We start from the raw sequence: 27314 nt of genomic DNA, 5'->3' as shown, positions 1-27314 counted from the left end.
GGGCTTGAAGAGAAACAAATACCCATCTTGTCATAACCATAAAATGCAAACTGGAGCAACCTCCATTTGTCTTAAGCAGAGAGACAAGATTTAGTCCAGCGGTGTCAAACATGCAGCCGGGGGGGGCCTAATCAGGCTCCAATTAGGCCCCCAAGCAACGGGCTGTCATCTGCTTCCTTCTCCTTCTCTCTTGTTTCCTTCTGCATCTCAGCTTGTTTTGCCAAGCTTCCTCAATCGCACAGGATCTACAGAGCAAAGCCTCTATTTTCTCCATTGGCTGAGGCTCCTTCCTTGGGGAGGAAGGAAAGAGCCAGAGCTTCCTTTGCTCCGTTCCCTGGATCGCATGGGAGAGATAAAAAGAAAGCACCTTTAAGATCAATGAGTGCTAATGTTTTAAGCGTGTTTTATTCTAAGCTTTTAAGTTTTGTGTTTGTCTGTGTCCTTCATAAAGTTTATATCTCCACTACCTGGCATTACATTTTATGAGCCAGTTTGGCGTAGAGCCCGTTTGGTGTAGTGGTTAAGTGTGCGGACTCTTACCTGGGAGAACTGGGTTTGATTCCCCACTCCTCCACTTGCACCTGCTAGCATGGCCTTGGGTCAGCCATAGCTCTGGCAGAGGTTGTCCTCGAAAGGGCAGCTGCTGTGAGAGCCCTCTCCAGCCCCACCCACCTCACAGGGTGTCTGTTGTGGGGGAGGAAGGGAAAGGAGATTGTGAGCCGCTCTGAGACTCTTCAGAGTGGAGGGCGGGATATAAATCCAATATCTTCTTCTTATGACACACATGGCCCGGCCCGACAAGGTCTCATTTATGTCAGATCCAGCCCTCCCAACAAATGAGTTTGACACCTTGGGTTTAGTCCTTCTTCGGCTTAGTCTAAGCAAAGCCGTTGTTCATTTTTAGCATTTTAAAGGGAAAGAGGGGCATGCATTTAAATGCTAACAGCAGAGTAAAAGTGAGTGGAAGTTGAAGGGTTAAACCCCTTCCTCAATTCTCTCCATGGCCCTGAGGCAATTTGTGCTTCATGAACAGACCAAGATACACGATTAGCCATCTCTTTTTTTGAGGCCAGAAAGGCAAGAAAAGCAGCTAGCAACCTGAACAAAGGAGAAGAAGATGAAAAATTTCTAGCTAGCTAGTTGCAGCTGATGGTAGAATTTGCGGAGACAAGGGATTTTGCTTAAGTTGCTCTCTGGAAATCTGGCATTGGCTTTGCATCTGCACATAGCTGCATATAGAGGATGGCGGAGAAAATTGCTTTCTGTGAATTTGCCTCTGTCATTCTCCGTCTGCATATTTGTAAATAAAACAAATAATACGGAGGCATCAGAACTCTCTGGTGCTTTCTCATTGATGGGAACCCAAGCCCTGTAGTGCCGCCTTGGGAACTTTTCGCCACACCGGGAAGTGCATAACAATCACTTGACCCACATTGTGAGCCTTCCAGCCTGAACATTGCTCCGATTGAAGTGAAGCAGCACAAACCGCGGTGCCCAGAATGGAAAATGTCAGTTGAAATATCTGAGGGTAGAACTGATTCTTTTTAGAATCAGTGCAGCAAAGAAGGAAACCTGCTGGAAATATGGTTTCATTCCTGAGTCTATGAAATGGAGGCTAAAGCACAATAGTCTATAAGCGGATTATGGAAGCATTTCAGCTGCATGAGACCTAGGGCTTTTTTTGTCGCAGGAACTCCTTTGCATATTAGGCCATACCCCTGATGTCCTCCTGGAGCTTACAGTAGGCCCTGTACTAAGAGCCCTGTACACTCTTGGAGGATTGGCTACATCAGGGGTGGGTGGCATGTGGCTTAATCATAGAATCATAAGAATTGGAAGGGACCTCCAGGATGATCTAGTCCAACCCCCAGCACAATGCGGGGAATTCACAAATACCTCCCCCTAAAATCACAGGATCTGCATTGCTGTCAGATGGCCATCCAGCCTCTGTTTAAAAACCTCCAAGGAAGGAGAGCCCACCACCTCCCGAGGAAGCCTGTTCCACTGAGGAACCGCTCTAACCGTCAGGAAGTTCTTCCTAATGTTGAGTCGGAAACTCTTTTGATTTAATCTCAGCCCGTTGGTTCTGGTCCTACCTTCTTGGGCTACAGAAAACAATTCTGCGCCATCCTCTATGGCAGCCCTTCAAGTACTTGAAGATGGTCATATCACCTCTCAACTGCCACCTCTCCAGGCTAAACATGCCCAGCTCCTTCAGCCTTTCTTTATAGGACTTGGTCTCCAGACCCCTCACCATCTTCATTGCCCTCCTCTGGACCCGTTCCAGCTTGTCTATAGCCTTCTTAAAATGTGGTGCCCAAAACTGAACACAAAAGGTGAGGTCTTACCAGAGCAAAGTGATACCATCACTTCACGTGATCTGGACACTATAATTCTGTTGATACAGCCCAATATTGTATTTGCTTTTTTAGCCACCGTGTCACACTGTTGACTCATGTTCACCATATGGTCCACTAAGATCCCTAGATCCTTTTTGCACATACTGCTGCCCAGACAAGTCTCCCCTATCCTATAACCATGCATGGGGTTTTTCCTATCAAAATGCAGAACTTTTACATTTATCCCCGTTAAAATTCATTTCATTGGTTTCAGCCCAGTTTTCCAGTCTGTCAAGATCATCCTGTATCCTGTTTCTGTCTTCTACTGTATTTGCAACCCCTCCCAATTTAGTATCATCTGCAAATTTAATATGCAAAGGAGTTCCTGCTACAAAAAAAGCCCTGATGAGACCAAAGAAGAAGATGGGTCTTTCAAGATGATGTGTCCTGGGATGGAAGTCTGTGGTAGAGGGTGTGTGTGTGTGGGGTGGGGGGAGGCTAGGGGTGGAAGTCTGCCTGGCAAGTTCAGAACAAAAGACCCTGGGTTCTAGAACTGGTCCCTCTTGAAGTTTTGGTAGGAGAAGGATCTGGAGATGGATGCCTGGGGAAACTGACCTTCCAGGGACGAGGCAGGGTAACTGTGGTCCAAGACAGGTAGGGTTGCCAGACTCCCCATGTCACTGATGAGGGCTGAGGGCATGGACTGTGGAGTCAGGGCAGGAGAAGAAGGCAAGACATTTCAGCTCATCTGAGAATAAGTTACTCCTCTGTTCTAAAGGTTGTTCTTATCTTGGATTGGGTGTGTGTGTGTCATTGAACTGGGATGAAGTTCTGTGATTCCACTGAAACATGATAGTTTTACCATAGAATTTCAGTAAAATCCTAGAGTGTTGCCCTGATATGATGACATCACTTCCACGGTAATGTGAGAAGTGGCGTAGTGTCATCAGGGTGGCAGCAATTTTCTTGCATCCCGCCCCCCACCATTTTATCCTCACAACAACCCTGTGAGGTGGATTAGGTGGACCGAGAGATAGTGACTGTCCCAGGGTCCCCGTGGCAAGTTTCCACAGCAGAGTAGTGATTTGAACCTGCATCTCTCAGATCCTACTCTGATGTTCTCACCGCTGCAGCACTTGGGCATAGGCCAGAGATGGCCAACTGGTTGTCTTTGGGCAGCACCCAGGGCCTGAAGCAGTTTTATCTCATTTCTAGAGGACTTATCCATTCTTAACACAAAGGTTTGGCCACAACTTCAAATAGAAAATGCATTCAAGTTACAAGAAAAACACAGAATTCTCTATTTGAAGCGGTGACTTCTCTTTGGGATTTTGTGCATGAGCACCTGTGCTTCAGAACTGTGAAAGTGCCTCGTGCTATGCTGGAGCAACGTCATTACTGGTCTCACATACTTAGGGCAGCAGTCTGTACAACTTACACTCCCCAAGAATTCAGAACCGCTAGCTGGGGCTGCTTGACCGCTTCCCGGTTTGACTCACTTCCTGTTCGCCAGTGGCGATCAGGCAGTTGATTAATGGATGGGAACACAGAGTGTTTGCACCCTGTGCGTGCTTCCAGGAACAGGCCACTTAACACCATCAAAAGCTGCTTTCCAGCTGATCGGAGGGCCTGCAGTGGGTGGGGATTGAGAAAGTTCTGTTCTGTGGACTGAAGTGTGGAAAATCTAGGATGCTTTCACACACATTGGATAATACACTTTCAATATACTTTAGCAATCATTTCACACAGGAAATCCACTTGCAAATGATTGCTCAAGTGCATTGCAAGCACCTTATCCAACATGTGCGAAAGCACCTTCAGTCTGGCTCCAACCCAATATCAAGAGTCATTGCGTGTCTTGGGTGCATATTAAGGATTGCCGATGCTGAGTTGGGAAACAGCTGTTGAGCTTATGGGTGGAGCCTGGGGAAGGTGAGGTTTGGGGAGAGATCCCAGAAGGATGTATGGATCTAGCTCTGCTAGATGACCGTTCATCTTGGAGAAGAGGAGACCCAGTCTCTTGAAGGACTCGTTCTTGGAGCTGGAAAGCAGTTGAATGTAGAGTCTATCCTCCAAAGCAGCCATTTTCTCCGGAGGAACTCATCTCTGTCATCTTGAAATCAGCTAGAATTCCAGAAGATCTTCAGGCCCCACCTCATGATTGGCAGCCCTTTGCATAGTTGATCTTCCATGAAGAGAGAACCTGGTGCTGTTTAAGAAAACCATGTGCTCTAGTCCATAAAAAAGGTATTAGCTCTACATTTGGTAGGTGTAAGTACAGAATACCCAGTGAAACAGTTAAAGCTCCCAAAATCTATTCACATCTCCAGCACTCATGAAAGGATCTGTGGCCTGGGTGTTTTCATAGAGTCATAGAGCTGAGAGGGATCTCTAGGGTCATCTAGTCCAACCAGATAAGAGTCACAGATAAGAGTCCGTGCACTTAACCCCCTGCACAATGCAGGAAACACACATGTATCTCCCCCCTACATCCCCTTGCTCCATGCCCAGAAGATGGCAAAAACAAAACAAAACCTCTCCAGGATCCCTGGAGATCCTGGCCTAGAGAAAACTTGCCTAGAGAAAAATTGATTCAAGTGTACAAACAGAATTGTTGTTTGTCTCAAGTATGTTCAAGATCATGTAGGGCTTCTGTCATCCAAAAGAGGGCCTTCTTGGTTGTGGCACCAAAACTTTGGAACTCCCTCCCCCAGGGAGATTCATCTGTCTCCATCTATCAGTGTCTTTCACCAGCAGGTAAAGGCCTTTTTGTTTCATTCAGCAAACCTCCAGTAAAAGTTACTGGCCCTCCTCCTAGTATAGTTTATATGTTTTAATTGAATTACTTAATTTTGATTACTCAAAATATTTTAATTTTTTTTAATGTTAGCTGCCCTGTGGACCCTGATTAGCTGGAAAGGCAGCATAAAAATGTTTTAAATAAATGAATAATAAAAAGCTGTGTACCATTCCTCGGGGAAGGCAGTGGCTGTTACAGGCCCGAGATTCTTTCGGCTGGTGGGGAGGTAAATATGTGCAGCAGGATAAATAAAATAAAATAAAGACCAGATACAAATTCCAGAACTCAACTTTTAACTTATTGTGGTAATAATTTACATTAAGAAAACAAATACGCAACCTCCAGGAAAGGAAAACACAGTTGAAATCATAGGGGGGGGGGGGGTTGTATTGCTTGAAAGCGAAAAGGCCATTTGTAGCGGAATCCTTCTCCCAGCCTGTAGCCTCAGCTGGTCTCAGCCTCCAGCTAAGTTACTGGGAGTCTTCCAGTTTCCAAAAGCGGTAAATGGCCGAAAGATGGAATACCAAAATGGTGGAAAGCGGACCTGCTGATCAAAGGGAGGCTGCAATGCTCGAGAGGTTCTCTGATGGTAGATAAGAAAAATATAGAAATCCTATAGCGCTGACAGAAGGAAAAGAGAGAGAAAAAGAGGAAAATATGTTGGAAATATGAAACAAACATAAGGGAGTATTACATGGAACCTTATCTTAGAACAACCTGGGGATGTTTCTAACCAAAGGTCTGGAGTGTGTGTGTGTAAGAAAAGCAAATTAAAAAAGAGAACTGGGGCGCAGTGGCTACAAAATAGGCTAAAACGCTCTGAGGTCTATGCTCATCATTGGAGACAAATTGGGGAGGGGGGAAAAGAGGAATCCTAACTATGGAGAGTCTGTGATAGCAAACAGTTTCCAGTATTTAGTTATGGTCTACAGCGAGTTACTGAATAGCTCCACTTATAGGCGAGTGGTAACGTGTTCCTCCTGCCCGTCTTTCCATTGGTTCCTAAAAATGTCACAAGCATCTCCCCATGAGTCAAAAACGTCCTCGGAGGAGTCTATGAGTTTGGAGTTTGAGGAGCAGATGCTGGAAGCACAGTGAAGGGAGCTGGTGCAAACCACCGGGCACTGGCTCTGTCCCGTATGCCGGCTGTTCCTATTGTATTCCACCTCATTGAGGTTAATTTCACTTTTGGAACAGTTCTCCTCTCGCTCCTTAGCCATCTGAGAATATTTAATGTCTTGCCACATGTAATGCGGCTGGACGACCCCATCTGAAATGGTGTACATGGGCTCCGAATTTGGTTCGGCTAGATGACCGTTCATCTTGGAGAACAGGAGACCCAGTCTCTTGAAGGACTCTTTCTTGGAGCTGGAAAGCCTTTGAACCCTATTCCCGTTTCGAACAAAGGAACGCTTATTTATCCCGTTGCTCTTGGGCTTCTCAGTCACCATATCCACTCCTCCCATAGTCTTAATTAGCGCAGAAACGTTGAAGTCTTTCTTTTTGTTGGAAACCCCGAAAGAGACACTCCTGGCTTTGGATGTTTCTCCGGCACACTCCTCGTGGCCTTCGTCCTTCTGGGAGACCTCCGTGCTGCTGGTAGAGTAACTCCTCCTCGGGGGTTTTCGGTTGCCCAAGAGATCGAGGACTTCGTAACGGAAACTGGAGATGTCCTGCTTTAATTCCTGCGTTCAGAGAAGGAGAAGAAAAGGAGTTAAATGCTACAGCTTCATCTGTGGCCAAGAAAGAAAAGACTACGCTCTCATGAGAGAAGCATTCGGCATTATGCAAATGGATTATTCCGGATCATGGTGTGCAAGAGTTGCAAATAAATATTTCATTAGTTAGAAGGCGAAATGGGATCATTTCTGTGTGTTAAAGGCAAAAGCCTTGCTAGATTAAGAATATCAGTAGTCACATTCAATTCAAGACCTTTCGTTAACACCAACCCAAATAATACTACATGCATGTGTATTACTTGTGTGTTACTTGCTGCTATAATAATAATACTAAGTCTGGCCATCTAGAGGTGGTGTGACCCAGGTTCAAATGGCAATGTTGCCTGCCTGTTGCACTTTCTCAGCCTGACCTACCTCACAGAGTTGTTGTGAGGATAAAATGAAAGCATACTCCCCTGCGATCCTTGGAAGGGCAGGATAATGATCGATAGCCGAATAATTAATAATGACTGAAAAAGGAATGAGGAGAGGAGACATGTTTCTAAAAGGGAAACTTATTAAAAGGGCGCATGACATTCATTACAGAAATCTCAAGGCAATGCTTTGAGCCGAAGACCCAGAGGAAAACATGAAATGGCTGGGCATTGTGAGCGTTTGTACATAAATTGCATCATGCTCTGGTCATCCAATGGAGAAAACAGAGGCTTTGCTCTGTAGCTCCTGTGTGATTGAGCAAGCCTGGCAAAGCAAGCTGTGATGAAGAAGGGAGCGAGCAAGTGAGAAGGAATCAGATGACAGTGAGTTGCTCGCAGGCCTGATAGAAGCCCTCCAGGGACCTGATCTGGTCCTCATGCTGCATGTTTGACACCCCTGTGCTAATGGATCTAGCAGGAGAGATCATGGGAGGGTCAAGATCTGCCACCTCATCCTAGCAGGGAACAGAGATTAGGAGGGCTTTAGGCTAGGATGTATCCAGGAATAATCTCCAGGGGAAAAAAAAAATACTTTCCTATGGCTTCTTTCTTCTTGTTTCCTAGGGAAGAAGTCAGTGGGTGGAGAAACAGATATGATAAAAACTCCTTGCAGCAGGAAGGAACTCTCTTGCTCTTTTCCTTGGGTGCTGAGGCCAGGAGATGAGAGAGGCCTCTCAGTTGAGGAAACAGCCACTGACCATATGGTTGGCCTGGTCAGCTGAAGGGAACTTCGAAGCAATGGGACTCTACAGAAATCTAGAACCCCAAAGCTAAAGAGCCTGTCCCATTGTTTAACATCAGACAGGGCATGTATAGACAGAAGGACAGAGGATTTGCACGTTTCCCGTTTCTTTTGTATCCCTCGCTCAGTTTGGTGCTGTGCTAAAAGTACGATTGTAAACATTTTCTTTTTAATAAAGACTTTATAACTTTTGGTGCTGGCAGGGGTTCTCGGTACCACCCTGACCTCTACTGTCTCAGAAACACTGTTTTAGAAAAACTGGGGGGGGGGGGGGGGAAGGCAATGACCCTATTCCTCCAGGGTCTCCCAGGGGAGTAAACAGTTTGTACATAAATTGCATCATGGTCTGGTTATCCAATGGAGAAAACAGAGGCTTTGCTCTGTAGCTCCTGTGTGATTGAGCAAGCCTGGCAAAGCAAGCTGTGATGAAGAAGGGAGCGAGCAAGTGAGAAGGAATCAGATGACACATGACCAGGCAGTGGCAGCAGGAATCACAGGGACAAGGCTTCAGAACTTGGAAGGGGCGCTGGCAGTCCTGACCCTCCCAGCGGGCAATGCTGTGCAAAGGTCAGGTGGTGGTGGCGATTACCGGAGAGAAAGAATGCAAATAGATATTGATTCAGAACTGGACAGTTGACCTCTGGATCTAAGCCAGCTGATAGTTCCCCCTTTCCTGTGGATGTCAACAGGGCTTTTTTGAGCAGGAATGCAAGGGATGAAGTTCTGGCTGGCCTGGCACCAGGTGGTGTGGCCTAATATGCAAATGAGTTCCTGCTGGGCTTTTTCTACAGAAAAAAAGGTCCCGGGTGTTAATTTTGCTGTATTTGTTGTACTTCAGATGCTGAATAACACTTTTGTATTTCCAAAATAGAATCACAAGAGTTGGAAGGGACCTCCGGGGTCATCAAATCCAACCCCCCTGCACAATGCAGGAAACTCACAAATAGCTCCCCCTAAATTCACAGGTAATACTGCAGTTAATAGTGCTGCTTATGGGATGATACAATACAAATCAAGACATTGCTTTTCTTTTGCTATTTTTTCATATATACCAGTAATATAATCACTTGGTCTAATGATGGTCCCTCAAATGTAAATATCTGTATTAAAACTTCAGTCCAAAACCTAATAATTACTTGGCTAGTCCATTTAATATCTTAGAAGTCTGTTCCCCAAGAGCCATGTCTCCAGTGCACCCTATAAAATAGATCAAATGATCACAATTTTCATACATTTTCAGTACCATCTTTGCTGTATTTCTGATCAGTGGGGAATGGGGTCATTACACTGCACATAATTGGTTACCTTAAAATTTTCTTCAGTTAATCCTTCGTTGGTTTTAGAATTTCTTATCATTGCTGCGACATACCTCTTCACCAAGTTTCTAATCACTTCCTGAAATGAAAGACAAAAAGAAACTGAATTGCCATGAAAGCCTTCAGCTGTTGCCGCAATTGGCCTTAAAATGTCGGTTTTGATATTCCTGCATCTGTAATACCAATGATAAATCGGTGTGGTCTGGAATTTGCAATGGCCAGATCTGTCTGTGCTCGCAGGGGAACGATTTGCATGTTTGTGAGCATCCCTGCTGAGCACTCAAAAACACCTAACAGGCAAGATTGCTGGCAGACCCGCAAATGGTTTTATGCCAGTAATGTGTAGGTCTTGTGTTTTTTCGTTAAGAGCCTTCCGGCCTTTTGCCCCATCCTTTGAAAACAGAGGCATTCACAAGTGGCAGCATCTCCCACACTGAAGGGCATTCATAGCAGCACTGCCCTCTGAGGTCTGGCACATTTACCTAAGATTCTTCTCCTCTGTACAATCAGCTATGAATTCTTTATCTTGGATATGTAATACTTGGGGGATCTCCACTCTGCTGTGGAAGCTTGCTGGGCACACTTGGGCCAGTTGAGCACTCTCAGCTTAACCTAGCCTACCTCACAGAGTTGTTGTGAGGATGAAAGAGAGGAGAGGAGGATATCATATGCTGCTTCAGGTCTCCAGTGAAGTAAACAAGAAAATAGATAACTGGCATCAGTCATTTTATGATATTGTGGCGCAGAGTGATAAGCTGCAGTACTGCAGTCCAAGTTCTGCTCACAACCTGAGTTCGATCCTGGCGGAATCTGGGTTCAGGTAGCCGGCACAAGGTTGACTCAGCCTTCCATGCTTCCGAGGTCGGTCAAATGAGTCCCCAGCTTGCTGGGGGGAAAGTGTAGATGACTGGGGAAAGCAATGGCAAATCACCCCGTAAAAAGTCTGCCATGAAAATGTTGTAATGCGATGGTCACCTCAGAGTCGGAAACAACTGGTGCTTGCACAGGGGGACTCCCTTTACCTTTTTTTAATGATTTATTTTGACTCTGCTGTTTGTAGGCCATTTTCAGAAAGCTGGGGCTCTAAATCAGTGGATGACTCGATTGGGATGAATAACTGGATTGGGATGAATAACTGGATTGGGATGAATAAATGACATTGCCTGTGTATATGAAAAAAGTGAATTCATGGGTGATAGTTTTAGGAGAGTAAACCGTGTGACTTAAAAGGTGTTTCTAATACATCAATAGCTGCTAATATCTCTACAATATAAGTAACTGGTACTGACGTCCAATCTCTCTCTCTCTCGGCTTGGCTTCGCGAACGAAGATTTACGAAGGGTAGATAACATAAAAATTCACCAGTCAACAGTGATATCACACTCTCATTGTGTGTATGCAATAATTTAGTGCAAATATTAGACAAATATAACAAAGGAACAATAAGGTGAAACACTCCCCCAATATATGCACTTAAGGTCTTCTAAGATGGGAAGCAACCTAAGTCCAGTTCAATGAAAAGTGCTATAGGGTGGAGTCCTTAAAGGTCCCGTTTGTGACGTGCTATTGAAGAGAATCAAAAGAACCATTTTGTAAAGGAGTCCTCATGGTTTTGACTGCTTCTCAGCTTCTTTTCTCCTCTTTCTCTGGAGCCACAGTAACTTAACATTCAGCACGGATCAATGCATGCTCTGAATCTCTGCTGCCGGCACGTCACAAACGGCACTAATATCTCTACAGCTGCAAGCAGATGGATAAGGAGGCGGGCATGGGATAGTGTGATGGTTTTGGCTTCCCCTGGAACCTATTCTGTGCTCTGCCATTAGTTGAGCGCTGTACCGGAAGCCACTGCCAGCTTCGCCAGCTTGAAGCAGGGTGAGAGAGGGCACGGGGTCATTTGATGGCTGTTGCTTTTAAAGCAGTAAGATGGGAACACTTGATTGATTTAGGAGAATGTGGGACACGGGGGGGACCCCAACCATGCAAGGTCTAGAGGAGGAAGGTGGGGAGCAGTTAAGAGTGCCAAGAGATGGTCTATATTCATTCAGTACTGGAATGATAAAGGTAATATCTGCCAGAGAGATTTTAGAAGTGAGCATGGACTTGGACATGATCACGGGATCTCCTGACAGGGTTGCCATCTCTGGGTTGGGACATTCCTGGAAATTTGGGGCAAGGGATGTCAGTGGGGCATAATGCCATAGAGTCCACCCTCCAAAGCAGCCATTTTCTCCAGGGGAACTGATCTATGTTACCAGGAGATCAGTTGTAATTCTGGGGGACCTCCAGGCCACAGCTGAAGACTGGCAACCATATCTCTTGAGGTTTTTCAAAAAAAGGACCTTTCACAAGCGGTTTTGAAAGTCCCCTTGTCTTCAGAAAGGCAGACTGTCACGGCTTCCCTCTTAATGTATGTAATGCTGCCGCCAGGAATTTAAACCCAAACGCTTCGCATTCCCAACTGAATTGTGTCCAACCTCTAAGGTTTCTTCGTTTGTGGCCCTGAGGATGAGGCTCTTATAATTTAATGTCATAGGACTCCAGGTTTAATATAAAACAAAATGAAACTGTATTTGTACAATAAGCGTATTGGTTTCATGATGTTTATAGAGCTTAATTCTTCAGTGAATAATAATAACTTCCGACTGAGGTGTCACTCTTCCACTTCGCACATGCCTCCCTCTCAAATCCTCCTTTCTCTTCCTGACTCAACTTTTTGACAGCTTCTGTCTCTCACACTCCTAGAATATTCTGACAATATTAGGTTTTGGCTCTCTCTCTAGCCCCTCATATGTCCTCTAAAGTATTCTGCTTTTCTTCTTTAGAATCTTAATGCCTTTCACAGCACAAGTTTGGGATTCTGACTGCTGACTGACCACGACTGACAGTTAGCTGTTGACCCTCTGCTGAGAGTTCACTGCTGACTGCCTGCCTGCCTGACTTCTGTCTCTCTCTCTCTTTCTCCACACATACTTCTTAGCTCTGCTCACACTCTCTCAGTCACCAACCAATCACTTCACTCACTCATTCCCTCTCTTTCACTCCCCCCCATACACTCATATATAAGTTCAGATCATTACACAGACATTTGATAAATCCAGTGCCTCAAACCCTCCTGGGCAGGTGAGCCTGAGGACCCAAAGGGTCCCATCATACTCCCATTTTATACACACACAACAACCCTTTGTGGTAGGTTAGGGTACGAGTGTGTGACTGGCCCAAGGTTTGATAGCAGAGTGGGGATTTGAACCTGGGCCTCCCAGGCACTCTAACTACTGTACCACACTGGCTTTCATAAGTGTGCAAAACCTTCCCTATTGATCTTGCCAATAGGGCAGGAGATCACCCTCCCAATCTCAGATTGAGAACCATCATGTGGTGTGGAGATTAACATTCCAGATCCAGAGCATGGAGACCCACAATGAAAACCCCACTTAGCCATGAGTGGAATGCAGTTTCATATGCTCTGCGAGAGAAAGTGACATCATTGCCCTAAGGCAAATTTTTTTTATTCAATTTATTAAGATGGGTAGCTGTGTTTGTCTGTAACAGCAGAAAAGAGCCAGAGTCCAGGAGCACCTGAAAGACTAACAGAATTTAGATAAAAATATGAGGGGTTTAGATAAAAATATGGAGCAGAGGTCCATCAGTGGCTATTAGCCACAAAAAATTTTTGCCACTGTGTGACACAGAGTGTTGGACTGGATGGGCCATTGGCCTGATCCAACATGGCTTCTCTTATGTTCTTATGTGACAGAGAGTGTTGGACTGGACGGGCCATTGGCCTGATCCAACATGGCTTCTCTTATGTTCTTCTGTGACACAGAGTGTTGGACTGGAGGGGCCATTGGCCTGATCCAACATGGCTTCTCTTATGTTCTTATGTGACAGAGAGTGTTGGACTGGAGGGGCCATTGGCCTGATCCAACATGGCTTCTCTTATGTTCTTCTGTGACACAGAGTGTTGGACTGGATGGGCCATTGGCCTGATCCAACATGGCTTCTCTTATGTTCTTCTGTGACACAGAGTGTTGGACTGGATGGGCCATTGGCCTGATCCAACATGGCTTCTCTGATGTTCTTATGAATTTGTGGCTGCAGGGGAGTTTTTGTGAGTCCCGGCTCACTTCTTCAGATACTGCTAGAATGTGTGTCCATCTGTTCTTATACAAATTGTATGTTGTGCATTTTATGCTTTTATTGTGATATTGTGATTTATTTATGCTTGTAACCTGCCCTGAGCCTGCCTTGGCGGGATGGGCAGGACAGAAATCCCATGAAATAAATAAATATCTTGGCCACAATATAAGAATAGATGGACTCACATAGCTGTATCTGAAGAAGTGAGCCGTGACTCACGAAAGGCGCTACTGGGCTCTTTTCAGTTTACTGCTTGTTTCAAAAGAAAGCTGAGGCCCTTGAGGGATTACTGTGTGGTCCACACTCCACAGCACTCCTGTGCACACATTACTGAATTGTTTTCAAGACTCAGAAGGTGATGCTCTCTTTAAGGCAGAATAGGTGATTTGCCTGGGCTGAATTCAGTGTGCCGCACGGTCAGATAACAGAGGAGCAAAAATGGTAGACACTGGTGTTGCTGGGTCAGAATTTTTGTAAGCTTAGAATCAAAGAATTAAAAAAGGGGGAGGGGCCTAAAGGCCACCTAGTCCAACCCTCTGCACTGTGGAGGATGACTTAAAGCATCCCTGAAAAATAATCATCCGACCTCCGCTTAAACATCTCCAAGAAGGGAGAACCCACATCTCCAAGCAACGGATTCTGCTCCTGAACTGCCTTCATTGTTGAAAAAAGGTTTTTCTTGATATTCCCGTTGATATCTCCCCACCTGTAATTTCAACCCATCATTAGGAGTCTTGTCTTCCACTGCCAGCTGAAACAGGGCCCTCTGCTTCTCTAAAGGACAGCCCTTAAAAAGAGCAATCCTGTTTCCCCTCAGCCCCCTCTTCTGCAGGCTGAACGTTCCCAGGTCCCACAGCTTCCTTCGTAAGGCTTAGTCTCCGTACTGTTTCTCCAAGTCAACAAAAGTGACAGTTTCCTCTTTCACCGCTTTGCCTTTTTTTGTAATTAAGCAGACCTACTCTCAAGGAGCCCTGACCCTATTGGGGGGGGTCCCTATAACGTGGGTGCGACTTGAGGGCACCTGCCATTACCCCCCCTCCCCAGTCACAAGGAAGCAGTGGGAGGAGCCTGCGCCCCCAAGTGTGAGGGAGGAGGCTCTACTTGGGAGAGAACAAGGCCCTCAGCCTGCCACTGGAGACTTGCTTGCTTTTTGTGTGAGTGGCCTGAAAATTCACCCAGTGGAAGTTGAGCTTTCCTGGCTCGGAGGGATAGTTATTCCTCTTTTGCCCCAGAAACAAGCGCGAGACTCTGTCCTGATGTGGGCATAACAAAAATCCACATCTGAAATGCCATTTAAGCCTTCCATGGTTTGGAAATGGCTTTGAGCTGCTGGCAGAGTAAATCTTTTAATCTTAGCAAATCTTTTAATTGGAAGAATTAATGAAGCTCGACAAGCTGGGAATACAACTCCAAAGCCAAAGGGGAAACATTCATAATGTGAGCTCTCCGAGGCGGGCTGAGGCCAAGCGTTTCTTTCGTCCTTTGGGGAAAGTAGCCTAACATGTTTCAGAGCGTGACCCACTGGAAACGTCTCTTGCGCAAGCCATGATTGGGCAGCATTCCCGCTGTTCATTCCAATGGGACACGTGCAGAAGAACTCTCCTTTCATCTCAATTCAACTTGACTCACAGGGCTATTGGAAACACGAGGATTGGAAAACCTAGAGAAAAGTAATCACTGTGCCCTCTAACCACCATGCCTCTGAAAGACTAGCGCTCTTTGCATGAGCGCATCCATGCACTAAGTCCCAGTGTGTGAAAGAGAAGTCTCGATGCGGCTACACGGGTGTATGAAGATTTCTTCGCAAATCCAGTTAACGCACGCAATAACAGCTTGGGAATGCTGCTGAGAAGTCCTGATCAGGTGCAGAATACTAAACTCTTGGCCTGGATCCCAAAACTCCTCCCACCTGCACCCGCGGCAGCTTTGTGTTTTGCACACTGCAGCTTTGAGCACTGCATGGGAAACATGCTCTGAGCGCAAGAGGAGTTTCACAAGCAGGATGTGATACGGGCTCCCATCCCAAGGGGAAAGCACCACGCTTCCGCCAAAACTCCTGGCCATCCCTGAAGTAGCACTTTAGGTCCCAACGATCACAATTAAGCCATTACAAAAAGTGGTGGAGTGAAGAAATGCCCTTTACCTGGTAATGTTGATTCTGAATTAAGTTGTCAGCGTGACGTTCCTGAAAGGAAAAGAGCACAAATATATTAAGCTGGTCTCAATAACATTGCCAGCATCCCACTGTAAGGCATCAGTGCCGCTGCCAACTTGCAAATCTTCTGGTATCAGCGAGAGAAGTTTGTGGGGGAAACTGACCCTCTTCTCTTCTATGCAGACCTTGCAGCTCTGATGTCACAGAGAGGTTCTATCTCACAGGGAAGACAAAGACTAAGAAGGGACTAGGGGGCAGTGGGTTGGATCCTGCACAACTGTGCTGCCACTTTCTCCAATGCAAGGAGCCTTCCCCATTTACAAGAAGCTCAAAGAGCAGCAAAGAAGCTCTTGGGTCAGAAGAGGGACTCCTTGCCGTGGGGGTGATCTATGGAAGATCTGTGGGATCCAACCCGTTGGAATTTGAGGGCACATAAAGAAGTTTGCATTCAGTTTTCTTGGTTTGGGTTTCATTTTTTATCAACCAAAGTCAGCAACAGGGAGGGAGAGGATCTCAGGGGCAGGAGGGGATCCCAAACTTCTCTAGTTTAGATTTCCAAAGTTGGCCAGGAAATGCATCATGACAAAGGAGGAAAGGAGAAAGCGGCGAGTGCCCAAATCGCTCTCCTTACCGTGAACGTCTTCAGGTTTTCGTGCCTCTTCTCTTCGTTCTCTGGGTCCATCGATGGGCACAGCCTGTTGTGGATCCACTTGCAGAGATACCAGAACGATTTGGGCTGGGAATAATGTTAAAAGGGGGTGGCAGGGTGCCCCCTTCATCGAAGTAACTCATCCAGAGCTTTGTGCGTGCAAATTTCCATTCGATGTCAGCGTGATCCTGGTGGAGGGAGGAGGAGAGGAAAGAGCAAATTACTGCCCAGCATTTGCCAACTGCCCATCTTGAGTGTGAATCAGTGAAGCCCATTAGCTCTGCAGGCTGGAGACAAAGATTAGCGCTGGCTGTTTGTGATGAAGTCAAGCTCTCTCCCTCTGGATCCTGGCATAGGAGAGCTTGTCCCTTGAGTCTGCATGCAGGGCTCTGTTTGCTAATGCCATCGAGATTGATGAGTACGCAGAGAGATGGAAGAACCCCATCCTTTTCTCTGCCCTCACTCCACACCCACACTTAGCATCCCCAGTCTTCGACTTTTCCACCCATCCACCACTGAAAGAAGAAGAAGAAGATACAAGAAGAAACAAGGACACGTGGACATAAATCCGGCTGCTTAGACTGAATCAGACCCTTGGTCCCTCAAGGTCGGGATTGCCTACTCAGACCGGCAGCGGCTCTCCAGGGTCTCTGGCACAAGTCTTTCACAACACCTACTGCCCAATTCTTTTAACTGCAGATGCCAGGGGTTGAACCTGGGACCTTCTGCATGCAAAGCAGAGGCTCTTCCACTGAGCCACAGCTTCTCCCTAAAGCAGACGAGTTCACTTCTCTTTCTACAGCTGTCCCTAATTTCTGCTGCTTCTTGGTGGTGCTCGGAGAAGGGGCAAGGAACCCCACCCCACTTCCAAAGCAGGGAAGGCATTAATGATGGAGGAGGGAAGGAGGAGTGCTCTTCTTTGCCTTCTTCTGGGTGTGCTCGCAAGTATCTAGCAAGGTTGCCAGCCTCCAGGTGATGCCTGGAGATCTGGAATTACAATTGATCTCCAGGCAACAGAGATCAGATCCCCTGCAGGAAATGGCTGCTTGGGAGAACATATGAACATATGAAGCTGCCTTATACTGAATCAGACCATTGGTCCATCAAAGTCAATATTGTCTTCTCAGACTGGCAGCGGCTCTCCAGGGTCTCAAGCTGAGGTTTTTCACACCAATTTGCCTGGACCCTTTTTTGGAGATGCCAGGGATTGAACCTGGGACCTTCTGCTTCCCAAGCAGATGCTCTACCACTGAGCCACCGTCCCTCCCCCAAACATATGAACATATGAAGCTGCCTTATACTGAATCAGACCCTGGGTCCATCAAAGTCAGTATTGTCTTCTCAGACTGGCAGCAGCTCTCCAGGGTCTCAAGCTGAGGTTTTTCATACCTATTTGCCTGGACCCTTTTTTTGGAGATGCCGGGGATTGAACTTGGGACCTTCTGCTTCCCAAGCAGATGCTCCACCACTGAGCCACAGCCCCATTCATGGCTCTCCAGGGTCTCAAGCTGAGGCTTTTCACACCTATTTGCCTGGACCCTTTCTAGTTGGAGATGCTGGGGATTGAACCTGGGACCTTCTGCTTACCAAGCAGATGCTCTGCCACTGAGCCACCGTCCCTCCCCAAAACATATGAAGCTGCCTTCTACTGAATCAGACCTTTGGTCCATCAAAGTCAGTATTGTCTTCTCAGACTGGCAGCGGCTCTCCAGGGTCTCAAGCTGAGGTTTTTCACACCTATTTGCCTGGACCCTTTTTTGGAGATGCCAGGGATTGAACCTGGGACCTTCTGCTTCCCAAGCAGATGCTCTACCACTGAGCCACCATCCTCGGACTCTACGGCACTGTGCCCTGCTGAGGTCTCTCCCGCTCCACAAACCCTGCCCTCTCCAGGATTCACCCCACATTTTCAGGACTTTCCCAAGCCAGAGTTGGTAACTCTAGTGCAGCCAAGTGTTGACCCCAACATGTTTTCAGGGCAGTTCCTCCCTTGGAACAGAAACATGATCCAAACAGAGAATTCACTGGGCTGGAAGTTCCTCTCTAGCTCTGACTCAACGGCCCTTTCCCAGAGGATGTCTCTCACAGGCCACGAACAGACTAGGGTTGCCAGCCTCCGTGTGGAGAACCATTTGGGCCTTTTGAGTAACTGACCAGATTTTCGGCATTCATAGAATATTGAGCTCTGGTTCCAGGTTGTTAATTACTGATAGAATGTGGCCGCTGCTGCTGCAAAGGAGAACTGTCTGTGCCTTGTGAAACCGATGACTGCGTTCTGTCATTCTTTATGAATTGAGCTGCGGTTCCAGAATAATGAAGAAATTGTCGGACGAAGGACGCCATCGAAACACGCTCCTTGTTACCGGAAGCGCGTCACTTTCATTATTCTGGGGGATGGGGGTGGGGAGCAGCACCTTTTGAACATTTATTGCATTGGAGAAATTTTCCCCCGCTTAGCTCTGGTGGACTCTGTCTATTACAGCAACATTATTTATCTATACATATATTAATATGTCTCCTGTAGCACGACTGGATAATTGTAATTATATGTTCAGACACAATTGATCATTAAGAGTCTTTATTAGCAAGTGTGTATACTGTATAGTGATAACGATATAGGGGCATGCTTATCTCCAGGTCTTCGACCTCCATGAGGGGCTTGCAGATCTCCCGCAATTATAATTGATCTCCAGAGGGCAGGGATTAGTCCCCCTGGAGAAAATGGCTGCTTTGGAAGGTGGATTTGACATTGAAGAAGAAGGAAGGAAGAAGGTATTGGATTTATATCCTGCCCTCCACTCTGAAGAGTCTCAGAGCGGCTCACAATCTCCTTTACCTTCCTCCCCCACAACAGACACCCTGTGAGGTAGATGAAGATATTGGATTAATATCCCGCCCTCCACTCCGAAGAGTCTCAGAGCGGCTCACAATCTCCTTTACCTTCCTCCCCCACAACAGACACCCTGTGAGGTAGATGAAGATATTGGATTTATATCCTGCCCTCCACTCCGAAGAGTCTCAGAGCGGCTCACAATCTCCTTTACCTTCCTCCCCCACAACAGACACCCTGTGAGGTAGATGAAGATATTGGATTAATGTCCCGCCCTCCACTCCAAAGAGTCTCAGAGCGGCTCACAATCTCCTTTACCTTCCTCCCCCACAACAGACACCCTGTGAGGTGGGTGGGGCTGGAGAGGGCTCTCACAGCAGCAGCCCTTTCAAAGACAACCTCTGCCAGAGCTATGGCTGACCCAAGGCCATGCCAGCAGGTGCAAGTGGAGGAGTGGGGAATCAAACCTGGTTCTCCCAGATAAGAGTCCACGCACTTAACCACTACACCAAACTGGCTCTCCAGTTTGTACCCTCCCCTCCCCTCCCCAACCCCCCCCTTCAGACTTCACCCCTCCGATCTGCAGGTATCTCCCCACCCAGAGCTGGCAACCCCGAAACAGACGGAGGGTTGGGACTGATTTGCCATACTGTTTTGGTGTGATGGAATTTCTTTCCCTGTTCAATGCACTTTCTGTACCACAGATCACAGGGACATTTCTGGCATGGCCCTGCACGGGAGCACGCAGGCCTGTCTTGGGCTGTGCCGTTTCCCCACAGCAACCCGTGGAGCCGACCTGCGCTCTGCCGTGTGGCCTTTGTTTCCATGGTGAAGCTGTCACCAGCCCAAGATCTGATTCCACTGCCCTTTCCTGAAGCTCCTGCCGGCTGCCTCCCCTCCACAGACCACCAACCTCCTCCCTCCCTCCCAGCTGTCACTCAATTATTTTCAGCTTAGCCCATTTCAGCCGTAAACAATGCGCAGCAGCCGCCCGCCGTGCTTCCGTTTTTGAAAAAATGCACCGCTGATCTCAGCTCTGTTGCCTGTCACACTGAAAAGCCAAATGATACAACCAGCCTGCTTGTTAATGCCCTGTTGTCCCTTCCAAGGGGAATTCCTTTCACACCTGCACTGCTGCAACTCAGGATAATTTCTCAGAATGAACCCCTGGATCCCCAGATGTCAAGTCCGGCACCATGTCCACCCTCCCTGTTGCAAGCACTAATCTCGTTTTTTTCAGGGAGGGGATTTTCAATCTGGAAATGGGCATAAGTGGAAGTCCCCCCCCCCTTCCCTAGTGCTTATATTGGCTCCCCCCACCAACAGCAAAAGAACACATCTCAAGAACTCCAACGCATGTGTAAATCAGGACCTGAGATGAAGACAAAGGCCCTGGCACCCTGAGAGCCATCACCCCTCTGTGGATAATGCTGCCAGGGATGAGTGTGGTTTCAGGTGGGTAGTCTGGTGTAGGGAAGCAAGGGTTGCCCTAGGAGCAAGATCAGCAAGACTTCCAAGCAGGCTTCTCAGGTCCCCGCTCCTGCAGATTTGGATATGGAGCCTGGGGAGGAGAGGGACCACAGAATCCACCCTCCAAAGAGAGCCAGTTTGGTGTAGTGGTTAAGTGTGCGGACTCTTATCTGGGAGAACCGGGTTTGATTCCCCACTCCTCCACTTGCACCTGCTAGCATGGTCTTGGGTCAGCCATAGCTCTGGCAGAGGTTTTCCTTGAAAGGGCAGCTGCTGTGAGAGCCCTCTCCAGCCCCACCCACCTCACAGGGTGTCTGTTGTGGGGGAGGAAGGGAAAGGAGATTGTAGGGCACTCTGAGACTCTGTCCTTGAAAGGGCAGCTGCTGGGAGAGCCCTCTCCAGCCCCACCCACCTCACAGGGTGTCTGTTGTGGGGGAGGAAGGTAAAGGAGATTGTGAGCCGCTCTGAGACTCTTCGGAGTGGAGGGCGGGATATAAATCCAATATCTTCATCTACCTCACAGGGTGTCTGTTGTGGGGGAGGAAGGGAAACGAGATTGTGAGCCGCTCTGAGACTCTTCGGAGTGGAGGGCGGGATATAAATCCAATATCTTCATCTACCTCACAGAGTGTCTGTTGTGGGGGAGGAAGGGAAAGGAGATTGTGAGCCGCCCTGAGACTCTTCGGAGTGGAGGGCGGGATATAAATCCAATCTCTTCATCTACCTCACAGGGTGTCTGTTGTGGGGGGGGGGAGGTAAAGGAGATTGTGAGCCGCTCTGAGACTCTTCGGAGTGGAGGGCGGGATATAAATCCAATATCATCATCATCTTCTTCTTCTTCAAAGCATCCATTTTCTCTAGGAAATTGATCTCTATAGTCTGGAGATGAGCTGTAATTCTGGGAGGTCCCCAGGCCCCACCTGGAGGATGGCATCCCTACTTCCAAGGTACAAGCTTCTGTGAGTCAAGTTGGACTCTGAAAAGCTCATATCCTGGGAAATCTTGTTAGCCTTTAGGGTGTTGGCTGGGGATATCCTGGGACTGCCACTAATCTCCAGGCAATAGAGATCCATTCACCTGGGCTAAATGGCTGCTTTGGAAGGCGGTCTCTATAGAATTGTACTCTGCTGAGGTCCCTCCTTTCCTAAATCCCACCTTTCTCAGACTCCACACCCCAACAATCCCCAGGTATTTTTGCAACCCGGAGTTGGCAACCCTATTTAAGATGCCACTGGACTCAAATCCCGCCTTTCCACTGTTGTGAATGGCCAGTGCTCTCTTGTGATGGCAGAGGAGGATGTCAGGCATCATGCATATTTCCGTGCGCCATGATGGTTTCTTAGACAAAGAGCAGGTCACCAGTCGCTACCACCACCACCCCTCTCCTTTCAACCTTTGGGCAAGTAATAAATCTATCTAGTCCAAGGATGTTTACGCTGCAGCCTGGCTAATAAAGCTGTGAGGTGCCTCTCCCCCAGATTCACACAGACAGTTCTTATCAGGTCTCAGGGAAGTGTGAGAAAGGGAGATGTTTTGAAATAGCCTAAATTCCTTAGTAATAAAATAGATACTGTGCAGTAACCTTTGAACCTGCGACTCAAAACTGTATCTGCATGATACCCTTTGAAGTTATCCTATATAGTAACTATGTAACACTTTATACCTCATTACTTCCAAGGCTTGTGTCCTTGGTAAAGCTGCTGAGTTCCTACAATAAAAACAACTTTTGATTCAACAACAAAAGACTATTTATTGAGAAATATCGCTGCTTGACAGAGGGACAGGGATAAGTGAGAAATACTAAAGATGCCCAAGTTTCACCTTGACTTCTTCCTGGTGTTTTTTCAGCACCCTTAGTCATGACCGCCATACCTGTTTGGTTGATTTGAATATTCCAATCAAATGAGAAGATGTTAGGAGGACTGAAAGGGGGGAAAGCAAATGGAGAGGCAGCCCTTACAGGCTCCTCTCAAACATGACAAATAATTAAAAAAAAAACCTCTCAGCTTTCTCTGACCACGTGCCCCTTCCCACCCAGACACACACACCTCTTCTGCCTCCCCACATTCCCAAAGGTCCCCGGATGCCCTGTCAGAGGCCATGGCCAAGGGGCAGGGCTTTTTTTGTAGCAGGAACTCCTTTGCATATTAGGCCACACCTCCCTGATGTAGCCAATCCTCCAAGAGCTTACAGCAGGCCCTGCAAAAAGAGCTCTATAAACTCTTGGAGGATTGGCTACATCAGAGAGGAACATTTCACAATTAGAAGCCAAGACTGTTACATACTGCTGAGCCCAAAGAAAAACAGATTTTAATTACTCAATAAGCCAAATTGTGGATCATATAGATAGCAAGTCCTGAGAGAGCATTTTTTTAAAAAAAATACAAAATATTCCTCCATCCCCCTTTCCATGAAGGATTTTAAAAAATCCCCCAACCCCTTACCAAGCAGTGAGCTGCATTTCTCTAATGTAATTGCGAGCTGTGTGTTAAGGCCATTAGCAATTATTATTGACTAGGCAAGAGGTGTGATGGATGTGTTAATACTGCTAAGAGGAGGCTGCCTTGATTGGACCCATCTTGGAAAACACATGCTGATAAGTTGCCCCCCTGCAAATATCTGCACTCATTGCTTCCTTTGGAGGTGACAGGGAGTTGCCAATTTCCAAGCGGGGCCTGAAGATCTCCTGGAATTACAACGAATCTCCAGGTTACAGAGATCAGTTTCCCTGGAATAAATGGCCCTGCTGAGGTCCCTCCCCTTCCTGCTCTCCTCAGGCCTCTCTTGGGCTGTGCCGTTTTCTCACAGCAACCCATGGAGCTGACCTGTGCTCAGCAGGGGGCCTTTGTTTCCATGGTGAAGCTGTTTCCCCAAAATCTCCAGGAATTTCCCAGTCCTGGAGTTGGCAAGCCTAGAAGATGACCTCTGTCGAAGACTATCGCCCCAGGGCCTAACTCTGTGTGTAAAATGCCAACTAGTCCACCTTCCTAAGCAGCCCGTTTCTCTAGGGGAACCAATCTCTTCCATCTGGAGACCAGCTATTGTTGAAGATCTCCCAGGCCCACCTAGAGATTGGCAACCTTACATACAGTCCACTCTCCTAAGCTGTCATTTCCTCCTGCGGAACTGTAGTCTGGAGGTCAGTTGTAATTCCAAGAGAACTCCAGATCTCACCTTGAGATTAGTAACCCTGTCGGATCAAATCAATAAGAACTCTCCCAAGAAGCTAAAACAACTGAACTGAAGCTATCATACTTTGGTCACATTGCGAGAAGACAAAAGTCACTGAAAAAGACAATAATGCTAGGAAAAGTTGAAGGCAGCAGGCAAAGAGGAAGGCCCAACATGAGATGGATGGACTCAATCAAGGAAGCCACAAGGGCTCTCAGCTGGCAAGACCTCAGCAAGCTAGGGATGCCAACCTCCAGGTGGGACCTGGAGATCCTACAGCATTACAGCTTATCTCCAGACTAGAGAGATCAGATCCCCCTGGAGAAACTGGAGGCTTTGGAGGGTGGACGCTGTGACACTGTACCTCACTGAGGTCCCTATCCTCCCAAGGCTCTAGGAGTTTCCCCATCTGGATCTGGCAACCGTACCCCCCATCCCCTGCCAGTGGCCGGTGGGGCCTGTTAATAATAGGCTGTTTTGGAGGTCATTAGCCCACAGGGTTGCTGTAAGTCAGAAGTGACTGGAGGGCGCTTCTCACATCCACTCCCAGGTGTCAGAGGTTCCTGGGGTTTTCCATGCTACGGAGCACATAGGCTTCCCAACCCTCCCGCCCTGGCGGGGGACCCCAGGATTTCCAGCCTCTTCCCCCGCTCCCCCCCAAAAAAGAAGCGGGGGGGAGGGGGGAAACGGCGCCAAGGAGTGCGGCGAGCCGCCCCATCTCGGAGCGGGCGGCTGCTGTGCGGCTGCCGCCTCTTCTCCGCTCACCGTAGCTGCTCCTTCGAGATGGGCTCAGGCTGAGCCCATCTCAGAGGAGCAGCTAAGATGAAGCCGAGAAGAGGCGGCAGCAGCGCAGCGCCATCGCCCGCTCCGCCTCTGAGGTAAAATCAGAGAAGGGGAGGGTGGAGGCAGGCCAGGAGCGTGGCGAGTCCGGGTCCTAGAAGGACCCAGATTCGCGGCTCGCCACGCTCCTGGCCTGCCTCCACCCTCCCCTTCTCTGATTTTACCTCAGAGGCGGAGCGGGCGATGGCGCTGCTGCCGCCTCTTCTCGGCTTCATTTTAGCTGCTCCTCCAAGATGGGCTCAGCCTGAGCCCATCTCGGAGGAGCAGCTACGGTGAGCGGAGATGGGGCGGCTCGCCACGCTCCTTGGCGCCGTTTCCCCTCCCCTCCCCCCTAGCTCCACCCCAGTGTCTCCTGGCTCCACCCCCAAAGTCCCCAGATATTTCTGAAATTGGACTTGGCAACCCTAGGAGCACAGTAAATAGCAGCTGATGAATAGTGGAATAGTGTGATAGCTAAAGGGCTAATATCCGGCTCTGCAGACTGCAGGAGATATGTGTGTGTGGTGTTGGTTCCTGCCTGAAGTCTGGGGGGGGGGGGGGGGGAGGGCGTCTCTGCTCCCAGGACTCTTTGTATGCTGGGCCCATCTAACAACATGTAGGTTCCGTCTCATGTATATTTTAGCATTTCTCTGAGGATCTGGCTATTCTCCCAAGCAAATGTTTTTTTCATTATATAGATCTGATTTTCAGGGTCATCGTGCCCTAGGCCTGGGGCCATGAGGCCTAGGGTTACCAATTAACATGTGGAATTCACTGCTACAGGAGGTGGCGGCGACCACAAACATGGCCACCTTCAAGAGGGGGTTGGATAAAAATATGGAGCAGAGGTCCATCAGTGGCTATTAGCCACAGTGTGTGTGTGTGTGTGTGTGTGTGTGTATATTTGGCCGCTGTGTGACACAGAATGTTGGACTGGATGGGCCATTGGCCTGATCCAACATGGCTTCTCTTATGTTCTTATGAGACACAGAATGTTGGACTGGATGGGCCATTGGCCTGATCCAACAGGGCTTCTCTTATGTTCTTCTGTGACACAGAGTGTTGGACTGGATGGGCCACTGGCCTGATCCAACATGGCTTCTCTTATGTTCTTCTGTGACACAGAGTGTTGGACTGGATGGGCCATTGGCCTGATCCAACAGGGCTTCTCTTATGTTCTTATGAGACACAGAATGTTGGACTGGATGGGCCATTGGCCTGATCTAACATGGCTTCTCTTATGTTCTTATGTAATCCCCAATTGGGGGCAGGAGATTCCCTGGTTTAGATGCCCTCCCCCTGCTTCAGGATTATCAGAAAACAGTGTGCTGGGGGTGGGGGGTGGGGGAGGGAAATGTCTGCTGGACACTCCATTAAACCCTACGAAGACTGGTTCCCATAGGGTATACCCATAGGGTATAATAAAGAATTGATCCATGGGTATCTGGGGGGGCTGTTTTTTGAGGTAGAGGCACCAAATTTTCAGCATACCATCCTGCGCTTCTCCTCAAAACAACCCCCAAGTTTCAGAAAGATTGGACCAGGGGGTTCAATTCTATGAGCCCCCAGCGTAGGTGCCCCTATCCTTCATTATTTCCAAAAATAGAGGAAAGGCGTTTAAAAGGAGCATGGTCCTTTTAAATGTGACTGCCAAAACTCCCTTCAGAATTCAATCGTGCTTGCCACACCCTGGCTCCGGCCTCTGCCCCCAAAGTCCCCAGACCTGGCAACCCTAGTGAGGCCTTGAGGGCCTAGAGAAGCCTGCCTTGTTGTTGCTAGTGGGCCTACATCTCCCAGGATCCTTTCTGTTCCTCTGAGAGGGTGGCAGAGATTTTGGAGGGCAAACTAGCCCAGAGGGGTGGGGACCTGAGAGAAAAGCATAAATAAGCCAAGCTGCAGACAGGGTGGTTCTCTTTGGAGAGGCTGCAGTCTGGAGAGAAGGCAGCATGAGGGAATCCTTCCTGCAAGGAAGGGTGAGTGAGTCTGTTGGGATTAGAGGAAGGGAACGTTTGGGTTAGTTGCATCAAGGTTTTTAGTCCTTTGCACCAACCTTTACTGTTTCTTTATTCACTGTTGCACTAAAAAGTTTTACCACCCACTTATTCTTTTTGAGCACTTACAATAATGAACCTGTTGCTATTGTTGTACTGCCTGGGTCCTCACGTCATGGTTAAAAGGTGCTTGCTGATAGGGAAGACAGAGGGGCTGGGAGGGTGCTCTGGGCTCTGCTAGACAGACCCTTACCAGAGTGGTGGCAGCCAGCTGAAGAAGAAGAAGAATTGCAGATTTATACCCCGCCCTTCTCTCTGAATTAGAGACTCACAGCGGCTTACAATCCTATATCTTCTCCCCCCACAACAGACACCCTGTGAGGTGAATGGGGCTGAGAGGGCTCTCACAGCAGCTGCCCTTTCAAGGACAGAGTCTCAGAGCGGCTCACAATCTCCTTTACCTTCCTCTCCCACAACAGACACCCTGTGAGGTGGGTGGGGCTGGAGAGGGCTCTCACAGCAGCTGCCCTTTCAAGGACAACCTCTGCCAGAGCCATGGCTGACCCAAGGCTATTCCAGCAGCTGCAAGTGGAGGAGTGGGGAATCCAACCTGGTTCTCCCAGAGAAGAGCCCGCACACTTAACCACACACTTAGCCACTACACCGCACTGGCTCTAGAAGGCCCTTTCAGCTCCCCTGCTGGTGTGACAAGGGTCTAGGAGGAAAGGAAGAAAAGGTTG

At 48.0% G+C, this 27314-nt stretch overlaps 1 protein-coding gene and 1 non-coding gene across 2 annotated transcripts in view; both read right to left on the bottom strand.

The window, feature by feature from the left end:
* Positions 1-5415: 5415 nt before the first annotated feature.
* TRPC5 (transient receptor potential cation channel subfamily C member 5) overlaps positions 5416-27314 on the bottom strand; it is a 222750-nt gene continuing 200851 nt past the window's right edge. The window contains 5 exon segments of the mRNA XM_060249986.1: positions 5416-6824; positions 9339-9428; positions 15633-15674; positions 16276-16382; positions 16385-16481. Coding sequence (XP_060105969.1) covers positions 6093-6824; positions 9339-9428; positions 15633-15674; positions 16276-16382; positions 16385-16481 — 1068 coding nt within the window. The 3' untranslated portion in view covers positions 5416-6092.
* Positions 16988-17056, bottom strand: TRNAA-UGC (transfer RNA alanine (anticodon UGC)). Its single transcript has one exon. It is a non-coding gene; the product is annotated as a tRNA-Ala (tRNA).

The sequence above is a fragment of the Heteronotia binoei genome, chromosome 11, assembly GCF_032191835.1.
Source record: "Heteronotia binoei isolate CCM8104 ecotype False Entrance Well chromosome 11, APGP_CSIRO_Hbin_v1, whole genome shotgun sequence".
Classification (NCBI taxonomy): Eukaryota; Metazoa; Chordata; class Lepidosauria; order Squamata; family Gekkonidae; genus Heteronotia; species Heteronotia binoei.
Note: the sequence above shows the minus strand (reverse complement) of the source record. Positions and strands in the feature narration are given on the sequence as shown.